Consider the following 25089-nt stretch of genomic DNA (forward strand, 5'->3'; position numbering starts at 1 on the left):
TAAAGAGAAGTATGCTAATTAAGAAATACAAAAACTTTGAAAGGAATAAGATACTCTTACAGTAAAATATGTGAGGTTGTTTGCAATATGTTCACAGTTATTTCATATCCTATTTGCAACAATAATTTTAAAAAATTACCGCTACCCAGGGGTAAGTAGTGTTGAAAAGGTGAGGGGAGGCGGGATAGACAAAATGGCAAAAGAGAATGCAGACAATTAGTCAGGGTAACAGCAGGGGCATAACCAGTGTGTTTTAAGATGTTGCTTGAGCCTTTGCTTAAAGAGTGGGAAGGAGGGAAGTACTGTTAGATCTGATGGCAACAGGTTCCAATATTTTCCAGTGGTATTAGAAAACAAGGAGTCACCTGCCAAGTTATTAGATTTGGTAGTGCTAGCCAGGAATTTAGTGGAAGAGCATAAGGAATTGAGGTTTGCATAGGGGGTAATAAGGTTAGAGAGTATCGGTGTGTTGTTAGGTTGGTAGAATATCCTATGAACAATGGTAAGTTGGGAAAGTATCAGAATGTTTTTTAGTTCAAGCCAGTCAAGCTGCTTTAGGTTCAGACAGTGGTGAGTTCTAAATGGGTTCCCAGTGGCAAACCTGGCAATATTATTATAGGAGTTAGTTAGTTTAGTGAGATTATTTTTCTTTAGGTTAGTATATATGGGGGAAGCATAAAGAAGAGTGGAGATTAGATGGGAGTGGGCAATTGTAGTTCTGGCTGTTGGTGTTAAGAAGGATTTTATTCTATATAGGGACCCCAATTTTCTATTTACGTTTTTTATAGTGTTATTTATATGATTGTCAAATGTAAGGTTATTGTCAATTAAGACCCCTAATAGTTTGGTGATAGAGTCTGGGGTTATGATGGTGCCATTATTTGATTTGATTGAGAAATTGATCGGGGGGGGGCTTACTGTTAGGTGTGAAGAGTAAGAGCTTGTTTTTTTTTGGCATTCAAAAGGAGGCAACATGTTAGGAACCATGCCTCGACTGAATTGAATACTGTCTGAGTTAGGGATTGTAGTTCAGATGTGGAGTTGGAAGAACATATGACCATGGAGTCATCTGCATATTGTATGCAGGTAGCTTGAGGGACTGCTAAGTAAAGGTCGTTGATGAATACTGAGAATAGAAGTGGACCGAGAATGGAGCCCTGAGGGACTCCAAGGGAGACTGTCAGGTGGGAAGATAGTTTATTCTCCCAAAGGACTGCTTGTTGCCTATTGTTAAGGTAGGACTTAAACCAGAGAACAGCCTTGGAGTCAAGAGCAAGGGATTCAAGAGTTTTTAGGAGTAGGGGGTGGCTGACCATGTCAAAGGCTTTTGATAGATTAATAAAGAGTGCAGTTGAGAGGATGTTGTTGTTACAGTTTTTATTGATAGATTCAGTGAAAGATAGGAGGGCTGTGGTGGTACTAAGAAATGGCCTGAAGCCATGCTGACACTTAGCTATATATTATATTGGGTTAGGTGGTTAATTAGTTGATGGTGAATACATTTCTCTGTAACTTTTGCTAAGGGTGATAAGAGAGCTATAGGCCTGTAGTTGGAATACTCATTGGAGTTTTCACCTTTATGTAGAGGGATAATGTGGGAGATTTTCCAGATATCTGGGATGGTTCCTTCATTTATGGTTCTGTTTATAAGGATGGATACAGGATAAGCAACTACTTTGGCTGCTTTTTGCAGGTATTCAGGTGGTATTTGGTCTGCAAAGGGGGTATATGGCTTAATTTTATGTATAAGTGTTTGGATGTACGAGGTAGCGATGGGATGTATTTGGAATGTTGGGAGAGTATTAGGTAAAGATGTTTGGAGATTAGAGTTGTTTGTGGACAGTTGACAGGCTAGAGATTTTATGGTGTAAGTGAAGAAGGTATTGAAGGCATTGGCAGTTTGAAGGGAGGTATTGTTATCAGCCCCTAGAGGGAGTGGTGTACTGGAGTGCCCTGGGTGAAGGAGTCTATTAACGCTAGACCAGACATTTTGTGGATTGTTATGGTGAGATTGCTGTAGTTTACAATAGTAGTGTTTTTTGTCAGTCAGTATAGCTTTTTTAGTAGTATTCCTTAATGTTTAAATGTTTGTGGCTCTGAGATATTTTTGGATGCTCTCCACTTGGTCAAAGATTTATTCCTAAGCAATATGAGTTGTCTAGTTTCTTTTGAAAGCCAGGGGGCAGGTTTCGACTTCATTCTGATAGAACGTTTAGGAGCATGCTTATCAAGGATAGTTAAGAATTTAGAGTTGAAATATTTAACTGTCTTCTCAAGAGGGAGAGTTTTTAGTGGGTACCAGTTAGAGGCATTAAGTTTATTTTGGAATATACAGGGTTAAAATGTTTGTTGGTTTGAGAGATCTTGTAAGTAGGGGTGTTAGGGATGTCATTCTTTTGTCTTATAACGTAAGTTAACATATGATCACTTAAGTCATCTGGTAGAGTACCTACCTTGTAAATTTGTTGTTGTTTATTAATGAGTATCCAATCTAAGATACTCTCTTTGTTATTGGGTTTGTTAAGTCTAGTGGTGGTGGTAATAGTTTGACTAAAGCCATGAAGATTAATATGTGATGAAGGATTATATGTGTTTACACATTTCCAGTCAGTATTAAAATCACCAAGTATAATGGTTTCTTGTGGGTAAGAAGTTGTTACCCAGCTTAGAATGTCTTCTATTGTAGAGATATTATTACCAGGGGGTAGGTAGATGCAGATAATATATAGGGCTTTGGAAGTGTTTAGTTGAAGTTGGGAGATAAGCACTTCAGCCTTACTATCCTGAGGTGGGTTATAAGATATGGAAGAGATCTGTAAGTTGGATTTATACAGTAATGCTACTCCCCCACCCCTACATTTTATGTGGTCGAGTCTCAATATGTTGTAACCTGGGGGGATTATTTCATTATCTTTAGTTACAGGTTTTAACCAGATTTCTGTGAGGCAGAGGATATGAAAAGAATGAATATCAAGGAGGGCATGGAGATGGGCAATTTTATTATTTATACTGTAGATATTAAGATGACATAAAAGTAAAGAATTTGATTGACAGGTTTGGGTAGTTAGGGTGGGGGGACTGATAGAAGGAGTTGTAAATGTTGGGATGTTTGTTGGGCCTGGGTTAGGGTGGATGTCACCATCTTTTAAGGTGGGAGTTTTTAGGGCTGAAAATGGGTAGTTGAGGAAGCTGATTAGGTATTTTAGTTTTTTTTACAGTTGTGTTGTTGAATTTAACATGAGTAAGTCGATGATACTTGGCTAGCAGGACGCAGGGTGTGGATGTGGTGTTTATTTGAAAATGGGTAAAGGTGTAGTTGTGACTAGCTGCTTGTTTAGGAGAGCAGTTGAAGTAGTTATAATTAACTTTATTAATGGAGGTGAAGAGATAGGCAGAGGTGAGAAAAGATATGAGAGTAAAGAGTATTAACATTTTGGTTAGGATAGGTTTAGTTGTTGACATATTTTAAAGAGTTTCTTATATAGCTATAGCAGGAAACTGGGTAAGAAATACAAAGGAAAGTAAAGGTTTTATAAAGTTCTTTGTGTGGGAGCAATGATAGGTAGTGAATAGCCTTAAGAGGGTTAAGAGGAGGTACTGGATGTTGGAGGTGAGGGGAACGTAAAATAGGTGAGGTGTGGTTAAATTAAATAAATTGGTTGAAGTATTAGATTGGATGGTTGGGAGAGGGTGTGGTTAAGGAAGTATAAGTTTAGGACCCCTGGGGGTAGGGTAGAGGAGAGGAGTGAGTCCGCAGGGCGAACAGAGCAGGAAGAGCCAAAGGAAGGTAGAAGGCAGGTCTGCCTGGAAACAATCAGAAGAGGAGAGGGCAGGCTAGAAGGTGAGTATATAGTATTGCTGAGAAAAAAGTTAGCATACAAATAAGAGCAGAGAGGTTTGGAGGAGCACACAGGGCACAAATTACATAGACAGCTATACTTACAGAAAGCCAGAGAGGAAAGGCTGAGATGGACTAGACAGTGAGAGAAAGGGGGCAGAGAGAAGATATACTAGCAGCGAGGAGCAGGAGAAAAACAAAGTAGCGATAGTAGTAATACAAGGAAGTAAGTGGAAGACTTCCGTCAGTAATAAAAGGCAGAAATGCTGTTGAGAGATGGTTTGGACATAAGGTCCGGGGAGGTGAAGAGTTAGGATGGTAGAATAGCACAGAAAAAGTATACAGGCTGAGGGTAGCTATAGAGATAGAACATGGGCTGCTGGCATCTGCTTTATGTGGCAACTAGCAGGAGAACACTGTAATGGCTGTTATATCATTCACTGTAATATTAACCAAGACTCTAGTTCATCATATAGCACATTGTACAGGGACACATACTTCAGAGGTACTTTTTTTAAAGCTTTTGTTGGCTCCTAGACCGATGGCTAGAGGTGCAGGGTAGAAGTGAGGATACACAAAGCACTGTTGCTGTTACTTTGGCCACAAGAATACCACAGGGGAGGGTCCTGTAGGGTTCCAAGGTACTTTTTTTAAGCTTTTGTTGGCTCCTAGACCGATGGTTAGAGGTGCAGGGTAGAACTTAGGATACACAATGCACTGTTGCTGTTACTGTGGCCACAAGAATACCGCAGGGTAGGGTCCTGTAGGGTTCCGAGGTACTTTTTTTTAAGCTTTTGTTGGCTCCTAGACCGATGGTTAGAGGTGCAGGGTAGAAGTTAGGATACACAATGCATTGTTGCTGTTGCCACAAGAATACTGCAGGGGAGGGTCCTGTAGGGTTCCGAGGTACTTTTTTTTAAGCTTTTGTTGGCTCCTAGACTGATGGTTAGAGGTGCAGGGTAGAAGTTAGGATACACAATGCACTGTTGCTGTTACTGTGGCCACAAGAATACCACAGGGGAGGGTCCTGTAGGGTTCCGAGGTACTTTTTTTAAGCTTTTGTTGGCTCCTAGACCGATGGTTAGAGGTGCAGGGTAGAAGTTAGGATACACAATGCACTGTTGCTGTTACTGTGGCCACAAGAATACTGCAGGGGAGGGTCCTGTAGGGTTCCGAGGTACTTTTTTTTAAGCTTTTGTTGGCTCCTAGACTGATGGTTAGAGGTGCAGGGTAGAAGTTAGTACTTTTTTTTAAGCTTTTGTTGGCTCCTAGACTGATGGTTAGAGGTGCAGGGTAGAAGTTAGGATACACAACAAATATAATTTAACTACAGGTATAATAACTACAGGTATATAATATTGTAAAATGTAATGTATCCTGAGGATCACAATATTGTGAAATATACTGTAACCTGAGGACTACCAAACATTAGTGGACCGGAGTTCCGCTGTGGTGACCCCTAACCGGGATAAGCCGAATAGACACAACAACATACTATAACTACAGAATTACAATGCTGTAAAATATATGGTGACTACAGGTGTACAGTATTGTAAAATATACTGTAACCTGAGGATTACAATATTGTAAAATATACTTTTACTACAGGATTAGAATATTGTAAAATATGCAGTAGCTACAGGTATACAATATTGTAAAATATAATGTAACCTAAGAATTACAATATTGTAAAATATAATGTAACTGCAGGATTAGAGTATTGTAAAATATTCTGTAACTACAGGTATAGAATATTGTAAAATACTGTTAAAGTATCAGTCTTATTGTACTGTTTATTTATTTAGAATCGCTTTTTGTTACAACTTTTAATATTGGTGCTTTTCTCCCTGGGATATCACTGAAAAGGGGCTAACAATCCACTTACACTGTCCTGGCTAACTAAACGCAAATAAATAAATGCAAGTTTGTGATTCTGCAAACTCATTTACTGAATGTGTTACCAACAGTAAATTACTTGTATAGCTTCAGTTTTATGGGTAACTAAACTGTGAAGTTAAATACTTTTAATAAATTTCAAAGGGGTTTCATCTACATTTAAAGAACTTATTTTCAAATCAAAACATTACTTTTATGCTCATCTGTTAGCATTGAGCTAAACGCCATTGCAATGCTCTCTCGGGGTTCCCAAAGAAATAAATGAACATCTCTTCGAGCAAATGGCTTACAGTGGTGCATCTAATGTATCAAGTTGCATGTAATTCCTATTTTAATGCCCACAGTTAACAGTATCCACAGAATTTACTAAGCAAGTAGGGAATGAAAGTAGATTTCCAGACTTTTCTTCAGTATCACAAACTCGCACACACACACACACACACACACACACACACACACACACACACACACACACACACACACACACACACACACACACACACACACCTGCACCTGCAATCAGTTTAGAGTCACCAATCCACCTACCACATACATGTTTTTGGGAATGTGGCATATGGCTGGAAATTTAAATACTTAAAACCTATATGAAACAGGAAGAATGTATAGACATTTTTATAGTAAGGACTATGGACAATTTGTTTACTGATGTCCTCACTTAAACGAAAAAAAAATACCAGCATCAGAAGATGTGTATTTTACCAGAGAGTAGTAACTTAAAATATAAACCTGAAGAGATTGCATTGCTGTAGTTATTTGACAGCATGTAAAATAATTTAAAATAGGTACGTGGTTTGAACATAGAAGCAGCAAGTCTGTAATCTGGTTCTGACCCATAAGGTTAGACTCTAGTAGCATTGGCTTTGATGAGCATCTGGCAGAGATTTGTATATACTATGAGCAGTCTGGGATTCAGTAATATTAGAACAGAGATGGCTTTCACACTGCTTTATGGCTCAGTTAGTGGAATACTGTCATTTCAGGAGTTATGGCACTTTTGTGTTGGCAGCATATGTGAATTTCGCAGAAATTCAGCATCCATATTCCAGGAATAAACACATTGAACTTTGCTAGAAATATGTCGCCCTAGCCTTACTGGAGAAATTTTCTCAGCTGATCAATGTTTTAGTAACATTGTTGCTGTGAAGTCTATTTATCTTAAAGTTTAATCTAAACTGGTTTCATTAAGTAGGAGTTTACAGTTTTGCAAGCACAGACCTTGGAGGTAAGATGACATGCAGAAAAACAGTTTATAATAACAAGGTACACAAGATGCAGTAAAAGGTTTTTAGAGCCAAGATGTAGCTAATCTATTTTCTGCAACTTTTCAAGCCATGCATTGTGCAGAATAAAATCCCACTCTTTAGAGTAATACTAAAAAGAAGTTGTTGTTCTGAAATTACTCCCACAGTCAGTGGTATGTGGGTACTGTGTCTGTAATGCTTCTGACTACATTCTGCATGAAATCTCTGTAGTCAGTGTTTCAGGGTTGTAATGGGACAGAACTCAAGAGTCTTCACTTGATTTGAATGCCAACATGCAATGAAGTGGTACATTTACAGATTGTTGATTGTGCAGATTAAAGATATAAATCAGTCTTGCTTGGTGTAATCTGACTCCAATTTACCATCTCTGCCTCATTCTTCATTTCACTTATCACCATGACAGGTGTAAAAGAAAAGATGGCAGGTGAATAATGTAGGTTAAATGTCACTGAAAGTCGACTCGTTTGGTGCCTGTTTTCCCTGGAACTTTAAAGCAATGTCAGGTGACGTTCATCTCTGCAAGTCATAGAGACACTAAGTTATAGTTGCTGCTGCTGCAGACCATCCATTGTGACCCTCGTATATGTCTTTCTGATTACTGATGCGAGCTGACAGTATATGCACTGCTTAACAGTTTTAATAGTGATGGTGAGGTTCTTTAAAAATTACTAATTGTTAGTCTTGGCAAACGTTAATGGTTTATTTACACATTTCTGCTAAAAGTAATAAGCCAGATAAAACATCTGTCAGCTAACCATTGTTGAATAATGCTTGAATTCTTTCACTCTCATCATCTGCCATAACTGATACTGCTTACCCATTCTAAGGCATTTCATATCTATACCATTAGCCAGAAACACCCCATTTCAGCAAACCACTCAAATGACACAACTCTTTCTGTTGTAAACAATACAGGTAATTGAAGCAAACAATACGCTGCATCACAGCTAAACACTTTGGAACACCCATAACACTTCTATTTCATAACATAAGTCAAATTAAAAATGGGAGCTCCGTGCACATTCATAATAGAAGCAAACACATATATGGCCGCCAGTGACCCTATTTGATTTGGGAAGTTAATCCATTTCCATTACTGTCAAAAGAGCAAAGGTACTATGGAATGTTGTTGGCAATGTGAGATCCTTTAAAAGGAAGCTGCCATGGAAATATATTTTTAGCTGCCAAGCCTTCTTTCCTAATAAAGTTTTTGAAGTTAAATGTATTATGTTATGACATTTTTCAAAGTTAATTGTTTGGATTGCAATGTAATCAGTTAATAATGCAAGTTTAGGGTTCCTCTTGTTGCTGTAACACATTATGAATTTTGTGATGATTGCTGCAGAGCTTATTCAAGAAGAATATAAAGAAGTGCCCTGCCTGCCTTTTAATATAAATAGGTTATGGTTCATAAGGAAAGCTTTTCGGTAACAGATATCTTGCACTTCCTCAAACTAGATAAAAAAATGGCATGACGTGGTAGTAAAATTAACGGATTAGATATTGTCTGCCTTTACCTTTATGTAGGTATTATGTTAATGCTTCTGCATTTAAGGAATTTGGACTTTAGAGATGAGTGCCTTTAAAAGTGTGGAATAAGGTTTCTCAGTTTGGTCTTAATGATTCCCCCTCGTTTGTTTTGTAGCTTGTGGTGTTCCACTGGTCAGAGAATGCATTGTCTTATTTGTACAGACTGAGCACATAGATGTTTGTGTCCTTGTAAAGATTCTATGCTATATTTATAATGCAAATTTAATTAATTTCTCTAACATCAGAGAGATCTGAATCATTGTGGACTGATGAATAAACCAGCTTTATTAACCATAAATCATAGGTAAAATGAACTGTAGGCAAATACCGCATGGCAATTTATTCATTTAATGAGTAGGGTAAACTGTTTACTTACCTCTCCAAAAAAAAATATTATTTTTTCAACAATAATTTGTCAGCATATTTACACTGCATGCCCCTAGATGACTTATTTGCTCCCCTATCCTGCATGGGATAACATTCCATGCCACTTCTGCTTTCCCAGAGTTGATTTGACTTTTGTTAACAAAACTGTATTAAGTTAGGCTGTCGATGGCAAGGCATTTTTAATTTTTGTACCTGATCCCCAGACTGCTCTTTCATTTTAATTATGTTGTGCTTATAAACATAATCCCTTCTTTATTATTTCCTTTTTAATATTTAAGTTTATTTATCTCTTAATTAGGTAAGTGAATTATTGAATTATCCACCTCTGTCTCTTTTTAGCAATGATATCTATAGCTATCGAGATATATATATATATATATATATATATATATATATATATATATATATATATATATATATGTGTGTGTGTGTGTGTGTATATATATATATATATATATATATATATATATATATATATATATATATATATATATATATATATATATATATATATCTATATATATATATATATATATATATAGATAGATAGATATATATATCTATATATATATATATATATATATATATATATATATATATATATATTTATATAAAATATAAATATCATACCTCTCAACTGTCCTGATTTTTCAGATTTTTGCCTCATATTTTTAGTCTGTTTCTCATAAAATCTGTGGTTTTCTAACAGATCACTGGGATGATCTGAGGACTGAAGTCACTAAATAATTATATACATTTGAGTTTCAGACCTCATATTGTTCAGAATAATGCATGCTAATGCAAATCCTGTTATTCTAGCAACTTTCTAAGTTTATAAGAGCAGTATTTAAAATCTGTTCCTATTTTTGGCCCTTTGCCTCCCCCCCATTATTTCAGACTTTGTTCAGATTTCTTTTGCTAAGATGATAAGAGGTTAAGTATGATACACACGCGCACACACACACACACACACGCATATATATATATATATATATATATTTATATATATATTAACGAATATGGAGACTGCAACAGAAAGTAATCAGAGTTCAGGACTGAAACCTGATCCTTGTAGCTGAAAACCACAGATCTTAACCACTAACCATCAATGTTGCCACCAACACCTGTGTATCACAATGCCATCTTACATTGTGACATTTTTATGTAAGCTCAGCCAATTCACTTAGTATATTAAGAGCTAGTCTTTTGTTCACCCCAAATGCCATTCCTGTGGCAGCCGGCAATCTGATTCCTTTCCCTGGGTACACCAGAGATGGACATCTGCTGCTCAGCCCTACTCCTTCTGGCAGTCTTCCAAGGTTCTATGTTTGCTACGCAAAACCCCTCAAAACCCCTCATCACCAGCATTATAGTTAAGCATACAATCTCTGTAATCCAAAATTAGGCACCGGAGACCAGCAGTTCCAACACACAAGTGATTTAATGTTCAGACACAGCAAAAGGAACGCACATCCACAAATAACATAAATACTGATAAAAACACTTCCCCTTACGTTTTTGTCTCATAGAACTTCATCAGATCCAGGCCTGATATCCTAGACTTTTTTTGCTTACACATCTTTTTTAATGTGAAATATATTATTATTTCATGTTATGAAGTTCTGACATTGATCTCTTCACTCCCCATTTCAGTCTAAATAGTAAACAATACGCCTTTACTAACTTGCCTCATATGTATTCTCTCCCAGATCTCTACAAAACTCTTATCTGCAGATATTTTTTAGCATTGGTTATTATACCATAGCTCATATATGATTAGCTATGTATATAATAAAACAAGCATTTCATACTTCAAATTTTTTTTCTCAGAAAAGTAATGTGGTCACTTTAAAAGTTTAACATTGGTCATGTGACTTTTACTCTTGATCATATGATTTTTGTATTTGGTGTTTAAGTGTATCTGATATGGTTGTTCTGTTTGTCTGAAGAAGTTGAGTTAGTAAACTTGACAAAAGCGTTAACATACAAAAAACAGTTTGGTTCTGGTTTTTTTTTTCCCTCTTTTTTTGTTTTATTAAGCAGTTTGTCAGTTTTCTTAGGAATTTGAGTTTGTGTAGTTATGTATATAGTTATAGAATGTTTTATAGCTGATGACTCATATTTTTTCTAGATACATGTTATATAATTGCCTTAGTTTGACTTCTGCTCAAATTACTATTGTAATTTGGAACCTTACTGACCTTAAAACCTTTGTCAAATCGTTATTCCTCTGTGATTCTTTTGCTTTATTTCTCGGTTTTCACTTAGTGACTTAAACTGTTATGCCTTTGCACAGTTCTCCTTTTTTTCTGCGTACATGTATTAATTTTTCCATACTGTAACCAGATCATATCTATAAAAGATTCTTTGTGGGCCAGTCCACGCACCTGTGTAAGTTAAATAAGCAAATAAAAATATTACCATATACACTCTTGCTATATTTTGTGTTATTTGTAAATCTGCATGGGCTGCATGATACTGTGTGCACCTATGTATTTGATTGCCCTATCACGAAATGCATGAACAAATTAAATTACTTATTGTTTTCACTCCTTTACTTAACGTACGTTTGTAGGTAGAGTATACTGAGTTGGTAAACAATCCCGAATTATATGCAGAGAAAATATCTTCATGCAAGCTTAACATTTTTGATAACTATCAAATGAATTTCCTTGAAGGCTTGAGAGCTTTATCCCATCTAACATGGCATAAAACAACAATAAGCTTGTGATAATGTATAGCAGAGTCTCAGAGCTTCACAGTACATTTATATGAAAGCGATTGTGATTTAGTTCATATCTTTTTTAAATAAAATAAAATGTGTCTGTACAGTTAGTGGTGTAGCACTTGCTGATTTCTCATTGGATGTGGATAAGCAATGTACTTACTAGAAAGTTATACATATATCAGAAGGACTTATTGTTTTAATAGTCATGGAAATAGTGCACTGCACATTTCAGTTTTGATCAGGATACTGGCTAGCTGGGTTTAAACCATCTAGAGTCCACAAGAACAACTAAAACATACAAGCTGCTGACCAGTAAGCATTTTTAAAGTATGTATTGCTTTCCTTTGCTAAATATTTTAAAGTAGCATTATGTTAATTCTCCACGATACATGCTCATGTAAGTGCTTTTTCAGTTATTAGCATCTTCAACAGTCAATTTGCTTAATGTGAAAAAAATGTTTCCATGCCTTCTGAACTAATAGAAATAGGAAACTGTTACATCCTGTTCACTGTCAGTCATACAGCACATTATGAAATGCAAAAACTATAGCATTTGGTATCCATTTCCTAAGTCTCTGACTGACATCATCCCTGACATCATTAAACTGCATGGACTGCAATTGTATGTATCTAGAGGGGCTCTGGAAAACTATGCATCTGCAACAAACCATTTCAAATTTTCAGACTGAGAATGCCCTGACTGCTTCAACCCAGGCTAACCATCTTCAGTGGTTGTCACCTGTGAAGTTCTTCACTAGAATTTTGTTTATGTACACTTTTACAGACACTCTTGTCTTTCTCGCACTCTCTTTTTCTATTAACTTTCACAATTTGTTCTGGTGCTCTTATGTTTTGTTTTTTGGGCCTTGTTGCTCAAAGCATATGTTACCAGCATGTCACGCCTGTTCTGTGCAACCTGAATTGGTTTCCAGTGTGCTGCATCATCACCTATAGGATTTTACCATTAGCATGTTTACCCACCCATGACTTGGGCCCCTCCTACTTGAAGGAGCTTATACTATGATACTGCCCTACCTGGATTTTGCTCTCAGCCTCTTTGGGGCTATCAGCAGTTACAGGGTACATCATGAAACTTCTGGGTTTCATTCATTCTCTTCCCAAACTTCACACCTGTGAAACTTGCTACCATGGTGTCTTCAGGAGTGTCTGTTGTTAGCTGGTTTTAGGAGGGCACATAAAATATACTTGTTTAGTAAATACTTTTTTAATAAAGTGCTTGATGAAGTAAGACAAATGTACCAGTTTATTTTCCATTATGATAACTAAATCACTATAATTTTATTTTACTTGTTTTAATAAGTATTTTGACGTTTTATCTGTTTAATGTTAATGGAGTTGTGTGGGAAAATATCTAAATACAGTTTAAGTTGAAGCTGAAAATATTCTTTTAGCATTATAATCTTTGTTAAAGTTTGACATCAAAAACATAGTTCATCCTACTTTCCTTCACCTTGAAGAAATATTTCTTCAGATAATGTTATACACAAAGACTACAAGCAGCATACTTTAAGATTTACAGAGCTCATCCTACAACTTCACCCAATACTGGCACAATTACATACAACCATTAAACATGTACTTAACCTTCTCATCCATCACAGTGAATGTTTTTATTTCTTCAAAGCCTCACTAAATGCATATTATCACTGTAGCTGAAGACTCATTTTCTTTATTCTAGTTTGAAAAGCCTTAAATATCATCCATGCCAAAGAAATAAATGCAGATTTTTTTTTCTAATTTTATATCCTATAGCTGCAACTTCAAAATGATTTTTCCAACCATACAGTACCTTTTTGATATCATACAGCACACTTTATCAGCTTACATAGATTATTTTCAAATAAATACATTATTTTTGCAGTGAGTCAGACTGTGTCAAAAGGGAAACTGGATTCAGTTATTGCATAGCACTCTAAGGATCTAAACAGAGCTGCTTCTTTACTTTTTGAAAAATAAAGCCTTGTCAAAAATCAGTAAGTATATTTCAAACAGCTAAGTTTTTCCTTTTCTTGGTCATCTCTGTGTGACCATCTTATCTATCCCTATATGTGTGTGTGTGTATATTTTATTTATATATACATATATATATATATATGTGTGTGTGTGTGTGTGTGTGTGTGTACTGTTTTTCAACAGGGTGGACATAATAAGGGAAATAAGATACTAAAATGACATGTAATGTCAAAGCACCCCCCACACACTTTGAAAGGCCATTCATTCTCATTACCCAAGCTACAGTGTTGTATATCAAAATGTGTGCATGTATCTTTAAGAAGCTATTCAAGAGTTTGAACAAGTGTATAAATACTGAGCACAAGCAAGTCTGACTGCCATTTTGTAGTAAGATGTTGAGATGTAAGCATGTATGAATGTATGGTCTGTTTGTTAACTAGTTTGTTCATCCTGATATTTCTATGTATTAAAGCACCACCTGCTTGCCTTATGTGTTAGAGAAGGACAAGTGGCATGTCTAAAGGACAAAGAGTCAGAAATGCCATATCCAAGGGGCATGAAGTTAAAGGCAGCTTGGCTAAAATGACTTAAAGCACTTGCTTGGGGCTGGTGGAATATATAGGACTGAATCATCCCTAAAATGTGCAAACTTCTCAAAACAGGTCAGAAACGAATTTCAGGTATTAAAACTTGCTCAGCACTATTTCTTTCCACATAATATGAAACAGGACACACAGAATGTTCTAAATGATATTTGCATAAACCGATATGTACGATATTGATAAAAATATTTGAATTATTACAGAAAATGTTTGAAATAAAGTCCAAATTGCATAACACAAATAAAATAAGGGGAAACAACTGCATTTTCACAAAGCATGTATTTTTTCATATTAAGCAAACATATCCAAGTTATCAGAAGTGTATAAAGTCTTTGCATGTTTGTACAGTATTACAGTAAAGATATTTCACAGAATACAGACATTACAAAGCATATTTCACGAAGTACAGTGTTTCAAAGAGTTTTTTGTACATTTGAATGTTATTACAAGCTCACAGAATAATTTGTATATAATTAGAAAGGCCATATTTTCAGAGTGCTTATGTGTATACTTTGTGGGTATGGCACATGGATTTAAAAAAACCTAGTGTACTTGTGTGACAGTAATATTGCTGAGAACTGCAGAGTGTTTGAGGAAGATTATGACATTTTTGTGTAGGCTGCATTTTCTGATAAAGATGACCATAAAAAGGCATTTATTATACTTAATTTAGCTGGGTCAGTGGCCATAGAAAGGGAGCGTTCATTTATCTATATAACTGCTATCTATACGGGAGAGGGGGAAAACTGTCAGATTGTTGCATCAGCTGAGTCAAGGGAGGACCCTGAGTGCTTAAAATGTAAATTTAGAGAAATGTGTAACCCCCAGACAAATATTAGAATGGAAAGGCACTTATTTTACACAAGGGATAAAAAGCCTGGTGAAACATTTGCAACGTATATAACTGACCTGAGAAATAAAGCTAAAATGTGCAGATTTAGTTATTTAAGCAATGAGTTGGTAAAGGACAGACTGGTGCTTGTTATAAAACGTGATGCTGTGAGAGATATTTTGCTTCGTGACCGTGATTTAACTTTAAATAAGGCCATTGAGATTTGTCAGATATACGAGCTTACAGAAAGGCACACGGGTATGCTTATAAATGAGAACAGCTCCAGAAGGCACATTGATAAAGCTCCTGTTGCTAGTATGCAGCATGTGGTTAAAAGAAACAGGCCCAAGCACATGAAAGCAACGGTAGTCCCTGCAGCACTTATTGGTAAATGCCAGAACTTTTCAACAAATTCCAGATTCCGCACAGTCTCAGTGAAGCATAAGAGTAAGTCAGCAAATCAAAGCATGAGCCCCCACCCAGTTTCATTGCCGACTGTTGTAATTGTGGTGGAAGCCATGAATCTAAAATGGAAAAGTGTTTAGCTTTTGGTCAACAATGCCACAAATGTAAAATGGAATCATTTCAAAAGATTTTGTAAATCAAAAAACCCACATTCTTTCATTAAAAGGGAAGATTTTAAGAAATGAGTTGATCAACTCGAAATCTTTTACATAGGGTCACAGGCTACTCTTTATGTTGATGCTTTGTCAGTGCTTCATGAAACAGTCAGTGCAGTAGCTCCAAGTGCAACGAATTAAGTATTTTGTATTGTTCAGATAAATGCAAACCCACATAGATTCCAAGTGCATTGTTATGCCAGCAGAAACATTTGCTAGAGTATGTTATGCTGAAAGGTTTGATTTGGCAAGCTGTGTGAAGGTGACAGTTTGAAAATGGGGCTGCTTTAATTTAATGTGGAAGTCCTTCATGTTAGCTTAAAAGACCACTACTCTAATTTTGCCCAGTACATTTTTTTATCTATACTGATCTGTTTAGAGACAAACTAGGCAAGTTTCCAATTGTGTACTCCATGAAGTTAGATCCATAGGTCAGTCCAGTTATCAGGCCAGCATGTAAAGTTCCAATAGCCATGCTGGACAGAGTCAAAGTTGAGTTAGATAAAATGGTGTGACAAAGTGTGATTTGTCCAGTTAAAACTCCAACTGAATGGGTACCTTCCATGTTGGTAGCTCACAAGAAAAGCTCAGATGACATCAGAAAATGTATTGATCTACAGGATTTGAACAAAGCACTAAAAAGAAATCATCATCCAATGCACACAGTTGAAGAAGTCACAGCCTAGATGCCAAATGCCACTATTTTTTTCTACTTAGATGCAGAGTTCATTTTGACAAATTCAGCTTGACAAAAAATCCTCATTGCTCACTACATTCAGTACTCTGTTTGGCAGGTACAGATTTTTGACAATGCCATTTGGGATAAATTCTGCAATTGAAGTCTTTCAATGAGTAATGGAGCAAATTTTTTCTGGGTATCCTTGTGCTATTGTAGTAGATGACGTACTAGTAGGAGGTTGTGATGAAGCAGAACATGACAAAAACCTTGAAAAAGTTCTAGAAAGGGCACGTCAAGTGAATCTTAAGCTCAATCCACACAAATGCAAGTTCAGGCTACAAGAAGTTGCTTATGTTGGTCATTTGTTGGCTTATGACCAGACCCTTCAAACAAGCAGCCATTCATGAGATCCCAGCATCAGACAATATTCAAGCCCTGCAATTGTTTTTTGGCATGGTCAAATACCTAGGCAAGTTCATTCCAGACTTGAGCCAACTTTCAGCACCGCTTAGAGAGCTGACATGTTCATCTTGGTTCACCTGCTCAGAGACTTCTGTTGAGACAAACCAAAATCACATTACCAATTAGTAGTCAATTGTTGGTTCCATGTGTTAAGAACAACTGGTAAGTGAAAACCTAACTCAGAAGTCCTACTACGATAAAACCCGCAAACCGCTCAATTCATTATGAGAGCTGACAAGTCCTGGTCTTGGTTAGAGCAACACCAAAGAGCATTTCATATCCTGAAACATGGACTTGCCAGTCCACCAACTCTCAGATACTACTATGATGTTTACAAACCAGTTACACTTTCCTGTGATGCTTCAAAATTTCATCTAGGTGCAGTCATTCTAGAAGAGGATCAATCTATTGCCTGTGCATCGGGACCTCTTGCCCAAACTGAGATGCAGTATGCCCAGATCTAGAAAGAACTTTTGGCAATTATGTTTGCATGTTTGAAGTTCCATGATTATGTTTATGGTACATCTGAGATTTTGTCTACAAAGGTATCATTTGAAAGGTCCAAAAATAATTGTTCCAAAGTCCTTGCAACAAGAGTACATTACTACCTTGCATCATGGTTACCCAGGAGTAGATTCTACCAAAAGAAGGGTGAGAGGTGTAGTATTTTGGCCTTCTGTGTCACAAGACACTAAGAGAGCACTTTTATCATGTTCAGTGTGTAATATTGCAAAACATCATCAACAGAAGGAACCACTTCAGTTTAACCAAATTCTGGAACTACCTTGGTCTACAGTAGCCACCACTATCTTCAAGTGGAATGGTCAGCATTATTTGGTGTTAGTAGACTCTTACTCCAATTGGTTCGGGATTGACCTACTTCCTAACCTAACATCCAGTGCAGTCATTACTAAGATGAAGCATACTTTTGCTGTACATGGTATATGTATATTTCTGACAATGGCACGCAGTTTACAAGCCAACAGTTCAAAAGATTTGCTGAAGAATGGGACTTTACTCATGTCACAAGTAGCCCAGAGTACCTGCAATCAAATGGTTTGGCAGAAAGTGTAGTTCAAAGTGCAGAACAGTTATTTTGAGTAGTTAAAATGAGATAATAATTATGTTTTCCTGAATCTCTTGAATCTCATAAATGTTCCTAGTGATAAACATCTTGGTTCACCTGCTCAGAGACTTCTGTTGAGACAAACCAAAACCACATTACCAATTAGTAGTCAATTGTTGGTTCCATGTGTTAAGAACAACTGGTAAGTGAAAGCCTAGCCCAGAAGTCCTACTACGATAAAACCAGCAAACCGCTCAATCCATTATGAGAGGGAGAAGTGGTAAGGATGCAGGCATCCAAAGTTATGATCGGATTGGTGTAATGAAGAATGTTGGTCCAGAGCCAAGATCATACATTGTGGAATCACAAGGGGCAGTTGTAGACAGATTCAGAAGCATTTGAGACCAGTGTCTGAGCCTATACCACAGCACATAGCCTGTGAGAAAGACTCTCAGAGTGAGTTGTCTGGTGTTCCAACCTGAGGAAGTTCCAGAGGACATTCCCATTCCTATGGCAAATCCAGAAAATTTTGATATGAGTTGTACAATGCAGACTATCCCTTTTGCTGAATTTGGTCCACACTGTTACATTACGAGATATGGTCGCATCTCAAATCCCTGTAGCAGATATGAAGCAACTTGGACATGAACATTGTGTTTTGTTTCTATTGTGTATAGTAGCACATGTCTAACTCAAATATTGTTTTCTCAAAGGGCAATCTTTTTAAGAGGGAGGATGCAGATCAGTATGTGTGTATGTACCATTAAGAAGCTACCCAAGGGCTTGCACAAGTGTACAAATACTGAGCATGTGCAAGTCTGACTGCCATTTTGTAGTAAGCTGTTGAGATATAAGCATGTATGTATGTTTAACTAGTTAATTTGTACTTTATGATAATGCTATCCATTGTGATGTTTCTATGTAATAAAGCATCTAAATAAACCCTCCTCCTACTTGTCTTGTGTGTTAGAGAAGGACGAGTAACAGTGTGTTGTTGCACATTGCACTTATAATTCAACTTCAGTTTTTTAAATTCTTTACAGTATTTTTTAATACTAAATTTTTTTTGTCTGTTTCTATCCTCTTCTTTTAAGTAGTCTGTTTTCCTGTTTAATTTATAATGGAATGCTTCATGCTGTACATTAGAAACGTTAGACAATAGAGAGTGAATATGTATATCTGATCATAGAGCAGTATAAGTGTTGTGTGTGTGTGCGCGCACACCTGTGTTTTAAACTAATTTCAGAATTTATCATTTGGAATTGTAATTATCAAGTGGAGGTGTGGCATTCTTTTTGGAGGTTGAACACATATTTCGAAAATAAGCACTATAAAAGCACTGTTTTGAAATAACAAAACTACTATGCCTGCAAAGTTTTCTGAGTGGAGTTTTGACACTTAAGGTATCTGCTTTAGTTGTCTGGAATATGCAAACCAGCTGCAGCTCTAATTTTTGAACTGAATTCTTAGTTTGCTCTAAGCCCAAGTGTGTTCCAGTTTAGTAAGTAGACTTCAGGGATTAATAAAGGAAAATCAGCATGAAAAATAGATTTGCAAAACAGCTAGTCTGGCTAAAGTGTGTTGCCTGAAAATGCGTGCACTGCATTGTAATCTTGGCCTCTGCAAGTAGTGAAATTGTACAAAAAATAAATAATTTCTCATGTTAAATATGTTTAATGTGCTCTAACTAAAATTTCAAGCAAAATAAAATAAAGTACTATAAGAGCTCATGAAACCATCTGACAGTTATTTTGAAATGTTGCTCTGCTATCCCGGTTATTTCAAAACTAGTTTGTTTTGCAAATGAAAAATAAGTGAATTAACAGTTTTGGTAACTGAACAGAGATATTCATTCAGATGCATGTCTGTGGTTATCTGACTAGCCTGTTTTTTATTCCAAGTGTAATCCTGCATCACTGTTTGCAATTAGTAGTTTGTCCGACACAAGGGTTGGGATGGTGGCCTAATGGTTAAGGTATTTGCCTTACAAACACAAGGTGCAGGGTTTGAGTCTCACAGGGGATAATTGGCTAGGCTTAAAATGGCTCACAAGGGCAGATAGCCTAGTACTAACCTTTGAACCTATGCCAGTTCTGCCTCTTGTAGTATTCACTGTCCTTTACTTTTTCTTGGTCCTTATCATTCTAGTGATTGCATACTTAAACAAATTAATCAACATTAGGTCTTCTGCTCCATTTATATCTCAAACCTGTCTAGATCTCCATCTGTTTGTGTTCCACTTCATTGTTTTAACCATTACTTAATTGTCGGAATCTTCTCTGCATATCTATATCCACATGCTGTAACAGTTCCTAAACCAGCATGTTGAGAATGTGCTACTCTTTGTAATTATCTTTATCTTTATTATTATTATTATTATAGTTTTAAGTGTTTCTAACATGATTGTAAAATGGGCTGAAGTTTGGGCTAAATACTATGCGATGCTAAGATGCAAACATTAAAATAAAGTCGATTTAAGACAGGCCTTTGAGGGGTTTCTGGGTGTGGGTGTGTGGTGTGAGTGTGGGTGTGTACCCATAATGTGAGCAATGTTGTAAGAATGTTGGTTTAGAATCTTTCACAGTAACCACCCCACCCAAGCCCGCATAGTTAGAATGTGACATTGTAACACCATGCAGGTCCACATGCTAAGACTATTTCCCTCTAAATAAGGTTGTAAACTATTTTCTGGCAAACACCAAACTAAAAAAAATAAATAAATACATAAAGTTTGAAGTACAACAAATGTCTGGGAAGGAAACTTACATTATTAAAAACATTTAAGTTCTTCTAGCACCATGGATAGGCCTTCAGTCTCAGAGTACACTAAAGTAAAAGAAAAACCAGTTTCTCTACACTCTAATTCAAAACATAGGTAACCAATAGAAATAAGGTGTAATTGAGAAATCATATACAATTAAGCAGTCAGGCCTCCAGATCTTAAAGTAACCTTTTTGTAACACCAACATATTATACTTAAGTTTGCTGTCATATTCTCACTCATTTACTTGTTACAATATTGTTGCCTTTAAACAAGTAATTTGGTCATCATGAGCTTTCATGCAAGTAATACGAAAATAGATCCACTATGTTTATCAAGGAAAATAACTATGTGCACGAAAATCAGTTAAGATTTTCCCATGGGTATAAGAACTCTGTATTTGTTTTATCTTTAGAGTACTCACTTTTTATTAGGTAGTACTTTTACACTGAGTTACAAAGTAAATTTGGCCTAATGAATTAAAATGAAATTTCTAACTAAATTAACGCTTACTGCGGTCTGTCTTTTGAGATTAGAGTTTTTGTCTTGCCAGTCTAGATTCCTAAAACTGCTGTTAATAAACATCTGACTGATATTTTGAATCTTGTTTAGAAAATAAGATCCCTAATGTACAAGTTCTTCTTTCTGTGGACTTTCCATGAGCGGTTGAAGACAGTGTTATGGATGATAGCTGCTAGTATGCAGGTAATCTGCACAATATGTTAGTTGTTACTTTGCGCTGTCCTGTAACTAATTCTAGCTACATAACTGACTTTCCTAAAAGCGACGTCATGAGTAAGAGCAAAATCCAAACCTACAGTGTCACTATGAATGATAGCAGCAATAAAATGATGCACTGCAGAATGTAATGTCACGTAATGTATCAATATTTAGTCTCACTGTAGTATTATCAAATAGTGTATCGATGTTTAGTCTCACGGTAGCCTTATCATCAAATAGCAGCTGCATTTTGGTTCATAAGCAAAGCTTGTCTAACAATTCAAGTTGTAAAACTACAAAAAAAAAAGTCACAGAGCATCATGCGGCTCACATGGAAAATGGGCTGACCATGACTATTTATAATCAGCCTGCTCATTTTAGGCAGGTAAGCAGGCGGGCACGTGTTGTCCCTTGACAAAGACTTGGTGGTTGAAATGTGCTAGGTAATGTACTTCACTTGCCTTTCCCCCATTTCTGAGAAAGGACTGGGGCAGGATGAGCAGTAAAGGTTGAGGTGATTGTTGCATACTCTCCCATTCCCCATGCACCCACAGATACCCCTCCACATTAAACATGCAGTATTGGCACATAGTGGAATCTGTTTTCATGAAAGACATCAAATGAAACAACCACTTTGTTGACTCTTTTAAACTCCCATTCCCACAGATCTAAGACAGGAAAAAAAACATAAAATATTTCTGTACAATCTAAAAACCTACTTAATTTGCACATGGACCTGTCATTGAAGCTATAGTCCATCTTCATCCATCCAATCACCAATCCTTAGCCATCATAGTGCTTCCTCTCCATTCCTGTACCTTTTTTAACCACAGTACTATCTACATTTTTAAATATATATTTAACTGTTGCCATGTACTATTAATATTTAATTGTAACCTTTATTACTTAAGTTTTACATTGTTTTTTTCATGCACTCGAATGCCCATATACAGTTGATTGTTTTTGTTACCTGTGTTGTATAACTGTGGTGTTTTTGTTACCTGTGTTGTATAACTGTGGTGTTTTCTCCCCAAGCCTCTACTGAAAATGGGTTTTTAGCTCAGCTAATAGATATAAATAAATGCATATTGTAGGGAGTCATCAGAGATACATCCGCAAATATGAGGTGCTAAAAATTATGAAGAGCTTGTAGATATCAAACAATTAAGTTCCATAGATACCTTCAATAGTGGGCCTTCTTGCTTGCTGGATCATGTTGATATGGTAAGTATATTCCTTTCATATGTGCCTCAAAACACAAACAAGACCTTTTGCAGTTTTATAAACACAGACTTTGAACAAAAAGTGCAGATGTATTCATTTGATCATTTTAAATGTAGATAGGCCAGTGTGGTATCTAACAGAAATGTGATACTTTGGCCAAACCATCCAGTTGCTATGCCAGATTAGGAAATTAAAGCTGTAGTTATTACTTTAGAAATCTTTATTATTTTCTTAAAGTAAATCAGTGACTATATCAGTTTATGAATTTATTAGGTATGGCAAAGTAATGAACATTTCTCATTTTATTTCAGAGAAACTTCCATAGCCTTACCTGCCTTGGTATCTCTGGAGATGAGTGCAGCCCACAAAATCTAGTTTCACTCAGTTTTACTGACAGGAACAAATGGACGACTACAGATAATGAAGCTGATATTCTACCAGGCATAACCCCTGCTAGCAGCCCTGTTCTGCAGCACCCACAGATTTCTGAAGATTCCATACTTGGCAACGAATGCACAGGGTGTGAAGAAGCTGGCTTCTGCGTAACACGTGAAAAGTACAAAGAGAACAATGAAACTCCTTCGTGGAAAAATAAAAATGAGTTGGACGATGAGCTGGACATTGAACAAATAGAAAGAAATTGAAAGAAGACTGTGGCGTTTGGGTACAGAAACATCGTATTAATTAGCACATGTAAGAGTGCTTCAGCTGTGTAGTAGGTGCATCAGTGCACAGTAAGCGCAGGTAGCGTGCTGTACGAAGCAGGTCCAGAAGAACATACAGTACCACTTTCTGTCCACTTCGCTGGATTCTATAGAGTTGTCATTCTGCTTGTGTTAATGTTTCTTGAAACCAGTAGGGTTTCTGAACAGCCTGGATACATTGCAGCTAAAAAAAAAAGTTTGTGAGGAAAAACAGTCAAATATGCATAATGATACTATTTCACAACTGATGTATTAAGCTTTTGCAGTTATAAGGCATTGGATCACCTTTTTTAAATTGTCAAACAGAAGTGCTGTGATTTAAAAAAAACTGGAAGCCAGTTATAAAAAAAGAGTCATCAATCCTTGGTTATTTATGTCATTATCATTTGTAGTCAGGTGTTTGTGCAGTCAGACTAATCAAAATGGTTGGCCTGATTACTAAAGGCAAGTATTCCAGTTTCATCAAATTTGCCTCTTTGCCTAGGAAACAGATGTTGTTAGAAGTTCATATCAGGTAGATAATGGTGATAGTTGAGACCCTCCATAAGTCCAGACCTTGGGTGTCCAAATAAATACAGGCAAATTCTGTAGGGATCTGTAGGGGTATACTTTACAAAATCAATTTTTGATGAGTTTGCTCTCAATATTAAAGAACAAATCCTAAGAGATTATTGCTTTTTGTTTCTTGTCAGTGCTAGCTGTGTTATTTCTTCATATTCACTTTCATTAAACTGTGATAAAACAGTCTTAGGAACACTTTGGGGGGGGGGATTAGGTACATCACACTGTGTAGTTTACTTTTGTTTTCAGGTTATGGAACAACTTGTGCTACAAGCTGCAGTGAAGTTTATCTACTCAGAGCTTGAATGGCAGCCTGTCTGTTTGCATTAAGGACTGCATGGTGTAAAATGTAATCTTTCAGCTCCTATGATCACATGAAGTCCAAATCTTTCTGTTGTTCATTTCCCCTCTTACTTTAGAATTATATGGAAGTGGTATAGATTTCTACTTGTTGCAGTAAAGACGTGAATGCTAGATGCTAAGGTAATTAATCAGCAAAGATGTTCTATGATACAGACAAACATGTAACTTGCTTACATGCTCTCACCGTGTGGAACATTCTATAGCAAAGAATTTTTTTAAAGCATTTTTTTTCTTTCTTTTTTTCACACAAGACTGCTTGGCTGGGTTCTTATGTCAAGTAAATTGCATTATTGCTTTATTTTTCATAAAGCAGTCTGGTTTCCTAAGTACTTATCACTACAGGATCACCGTTACAACAATTTGAAGCTCTGCTGTTCATAATCCATTGAAATGATAATTGTGGAACCTATTAATAACTATTTCTATGCATGTCATACTATAGTTAGATATGCAGAGCCCTAATAAATCTTCTGCAAAGGCCAAAAAGCTTATTCTACAACACTATCATTCATGAAAAATACTGCAATAAATTATTTGTATCATATTATGACTAAAATATTTATGCCAAACTTCCCACATTTGTAAAAATCAGTTTTTGCTCTTTTTTTCATAAAATGTATTGAGCATTATATTTTGGCAGCAGAAAAGTCATGCAAGTCTTTTTAAAGAAGTAACTGGGGCCACGGAGATTGTTTCTTCTGTATCACACATAAATATGAAATGAGCACCTGTCTCTTACTCCCAAAAGAGCTAAACATTAGATGACTTAGAAATTAATTTTCAGAGAGTTTGTATTCTAAATTATACAACGACCCCCCCCCCCCCATTAATATTCCAAAACATGCACGCTGATTGGTCA

The 25089-nt window shown here is 36.3% G+C and overlaps 1 protein-coding gene across 2 annotated transcripts in view; it reads left to right on the forward strand.

Moving 5' to 3' along the window:
- The window catches only part of FAM53B (family with sequence similarity 53 member B), a 667335-nt gene extending 643677 nt beyond the window's left edge, over nt 1–23658 (forward strand). For both annotated transcript variants that reach the window (XM_044056602.1, XM_044056601.1), the window contains exon 5: nt 22914–23658. In XM_044056602.1, coding sequence (XP_043912537.1) covers nt 22914–23246 — 333 coding nt within the window. In that variant the 3' untranslated portion in view covers nt 23247–23658. The remainder of the gene's footprint in view (nt 1–22913) is intronic.
- The last annotated feature ends 1431 nt before the right edge of the window (nt 23659–25089 follow it).

Source organism: Protopterus annectens, chromosome 14.part0, assembly GCF_019279795.1.
Source record: "Protopterus annectens isolate FY-2018-M chromosome 14.part0, PAN1.0, whole genome shotgun sequence".
Taxonomy (NCBI): Eukaryota; Metazoa; Chordata; order Ceratodontiformes; family Protopteridae; genus Protopterus; species Protopterus annectens.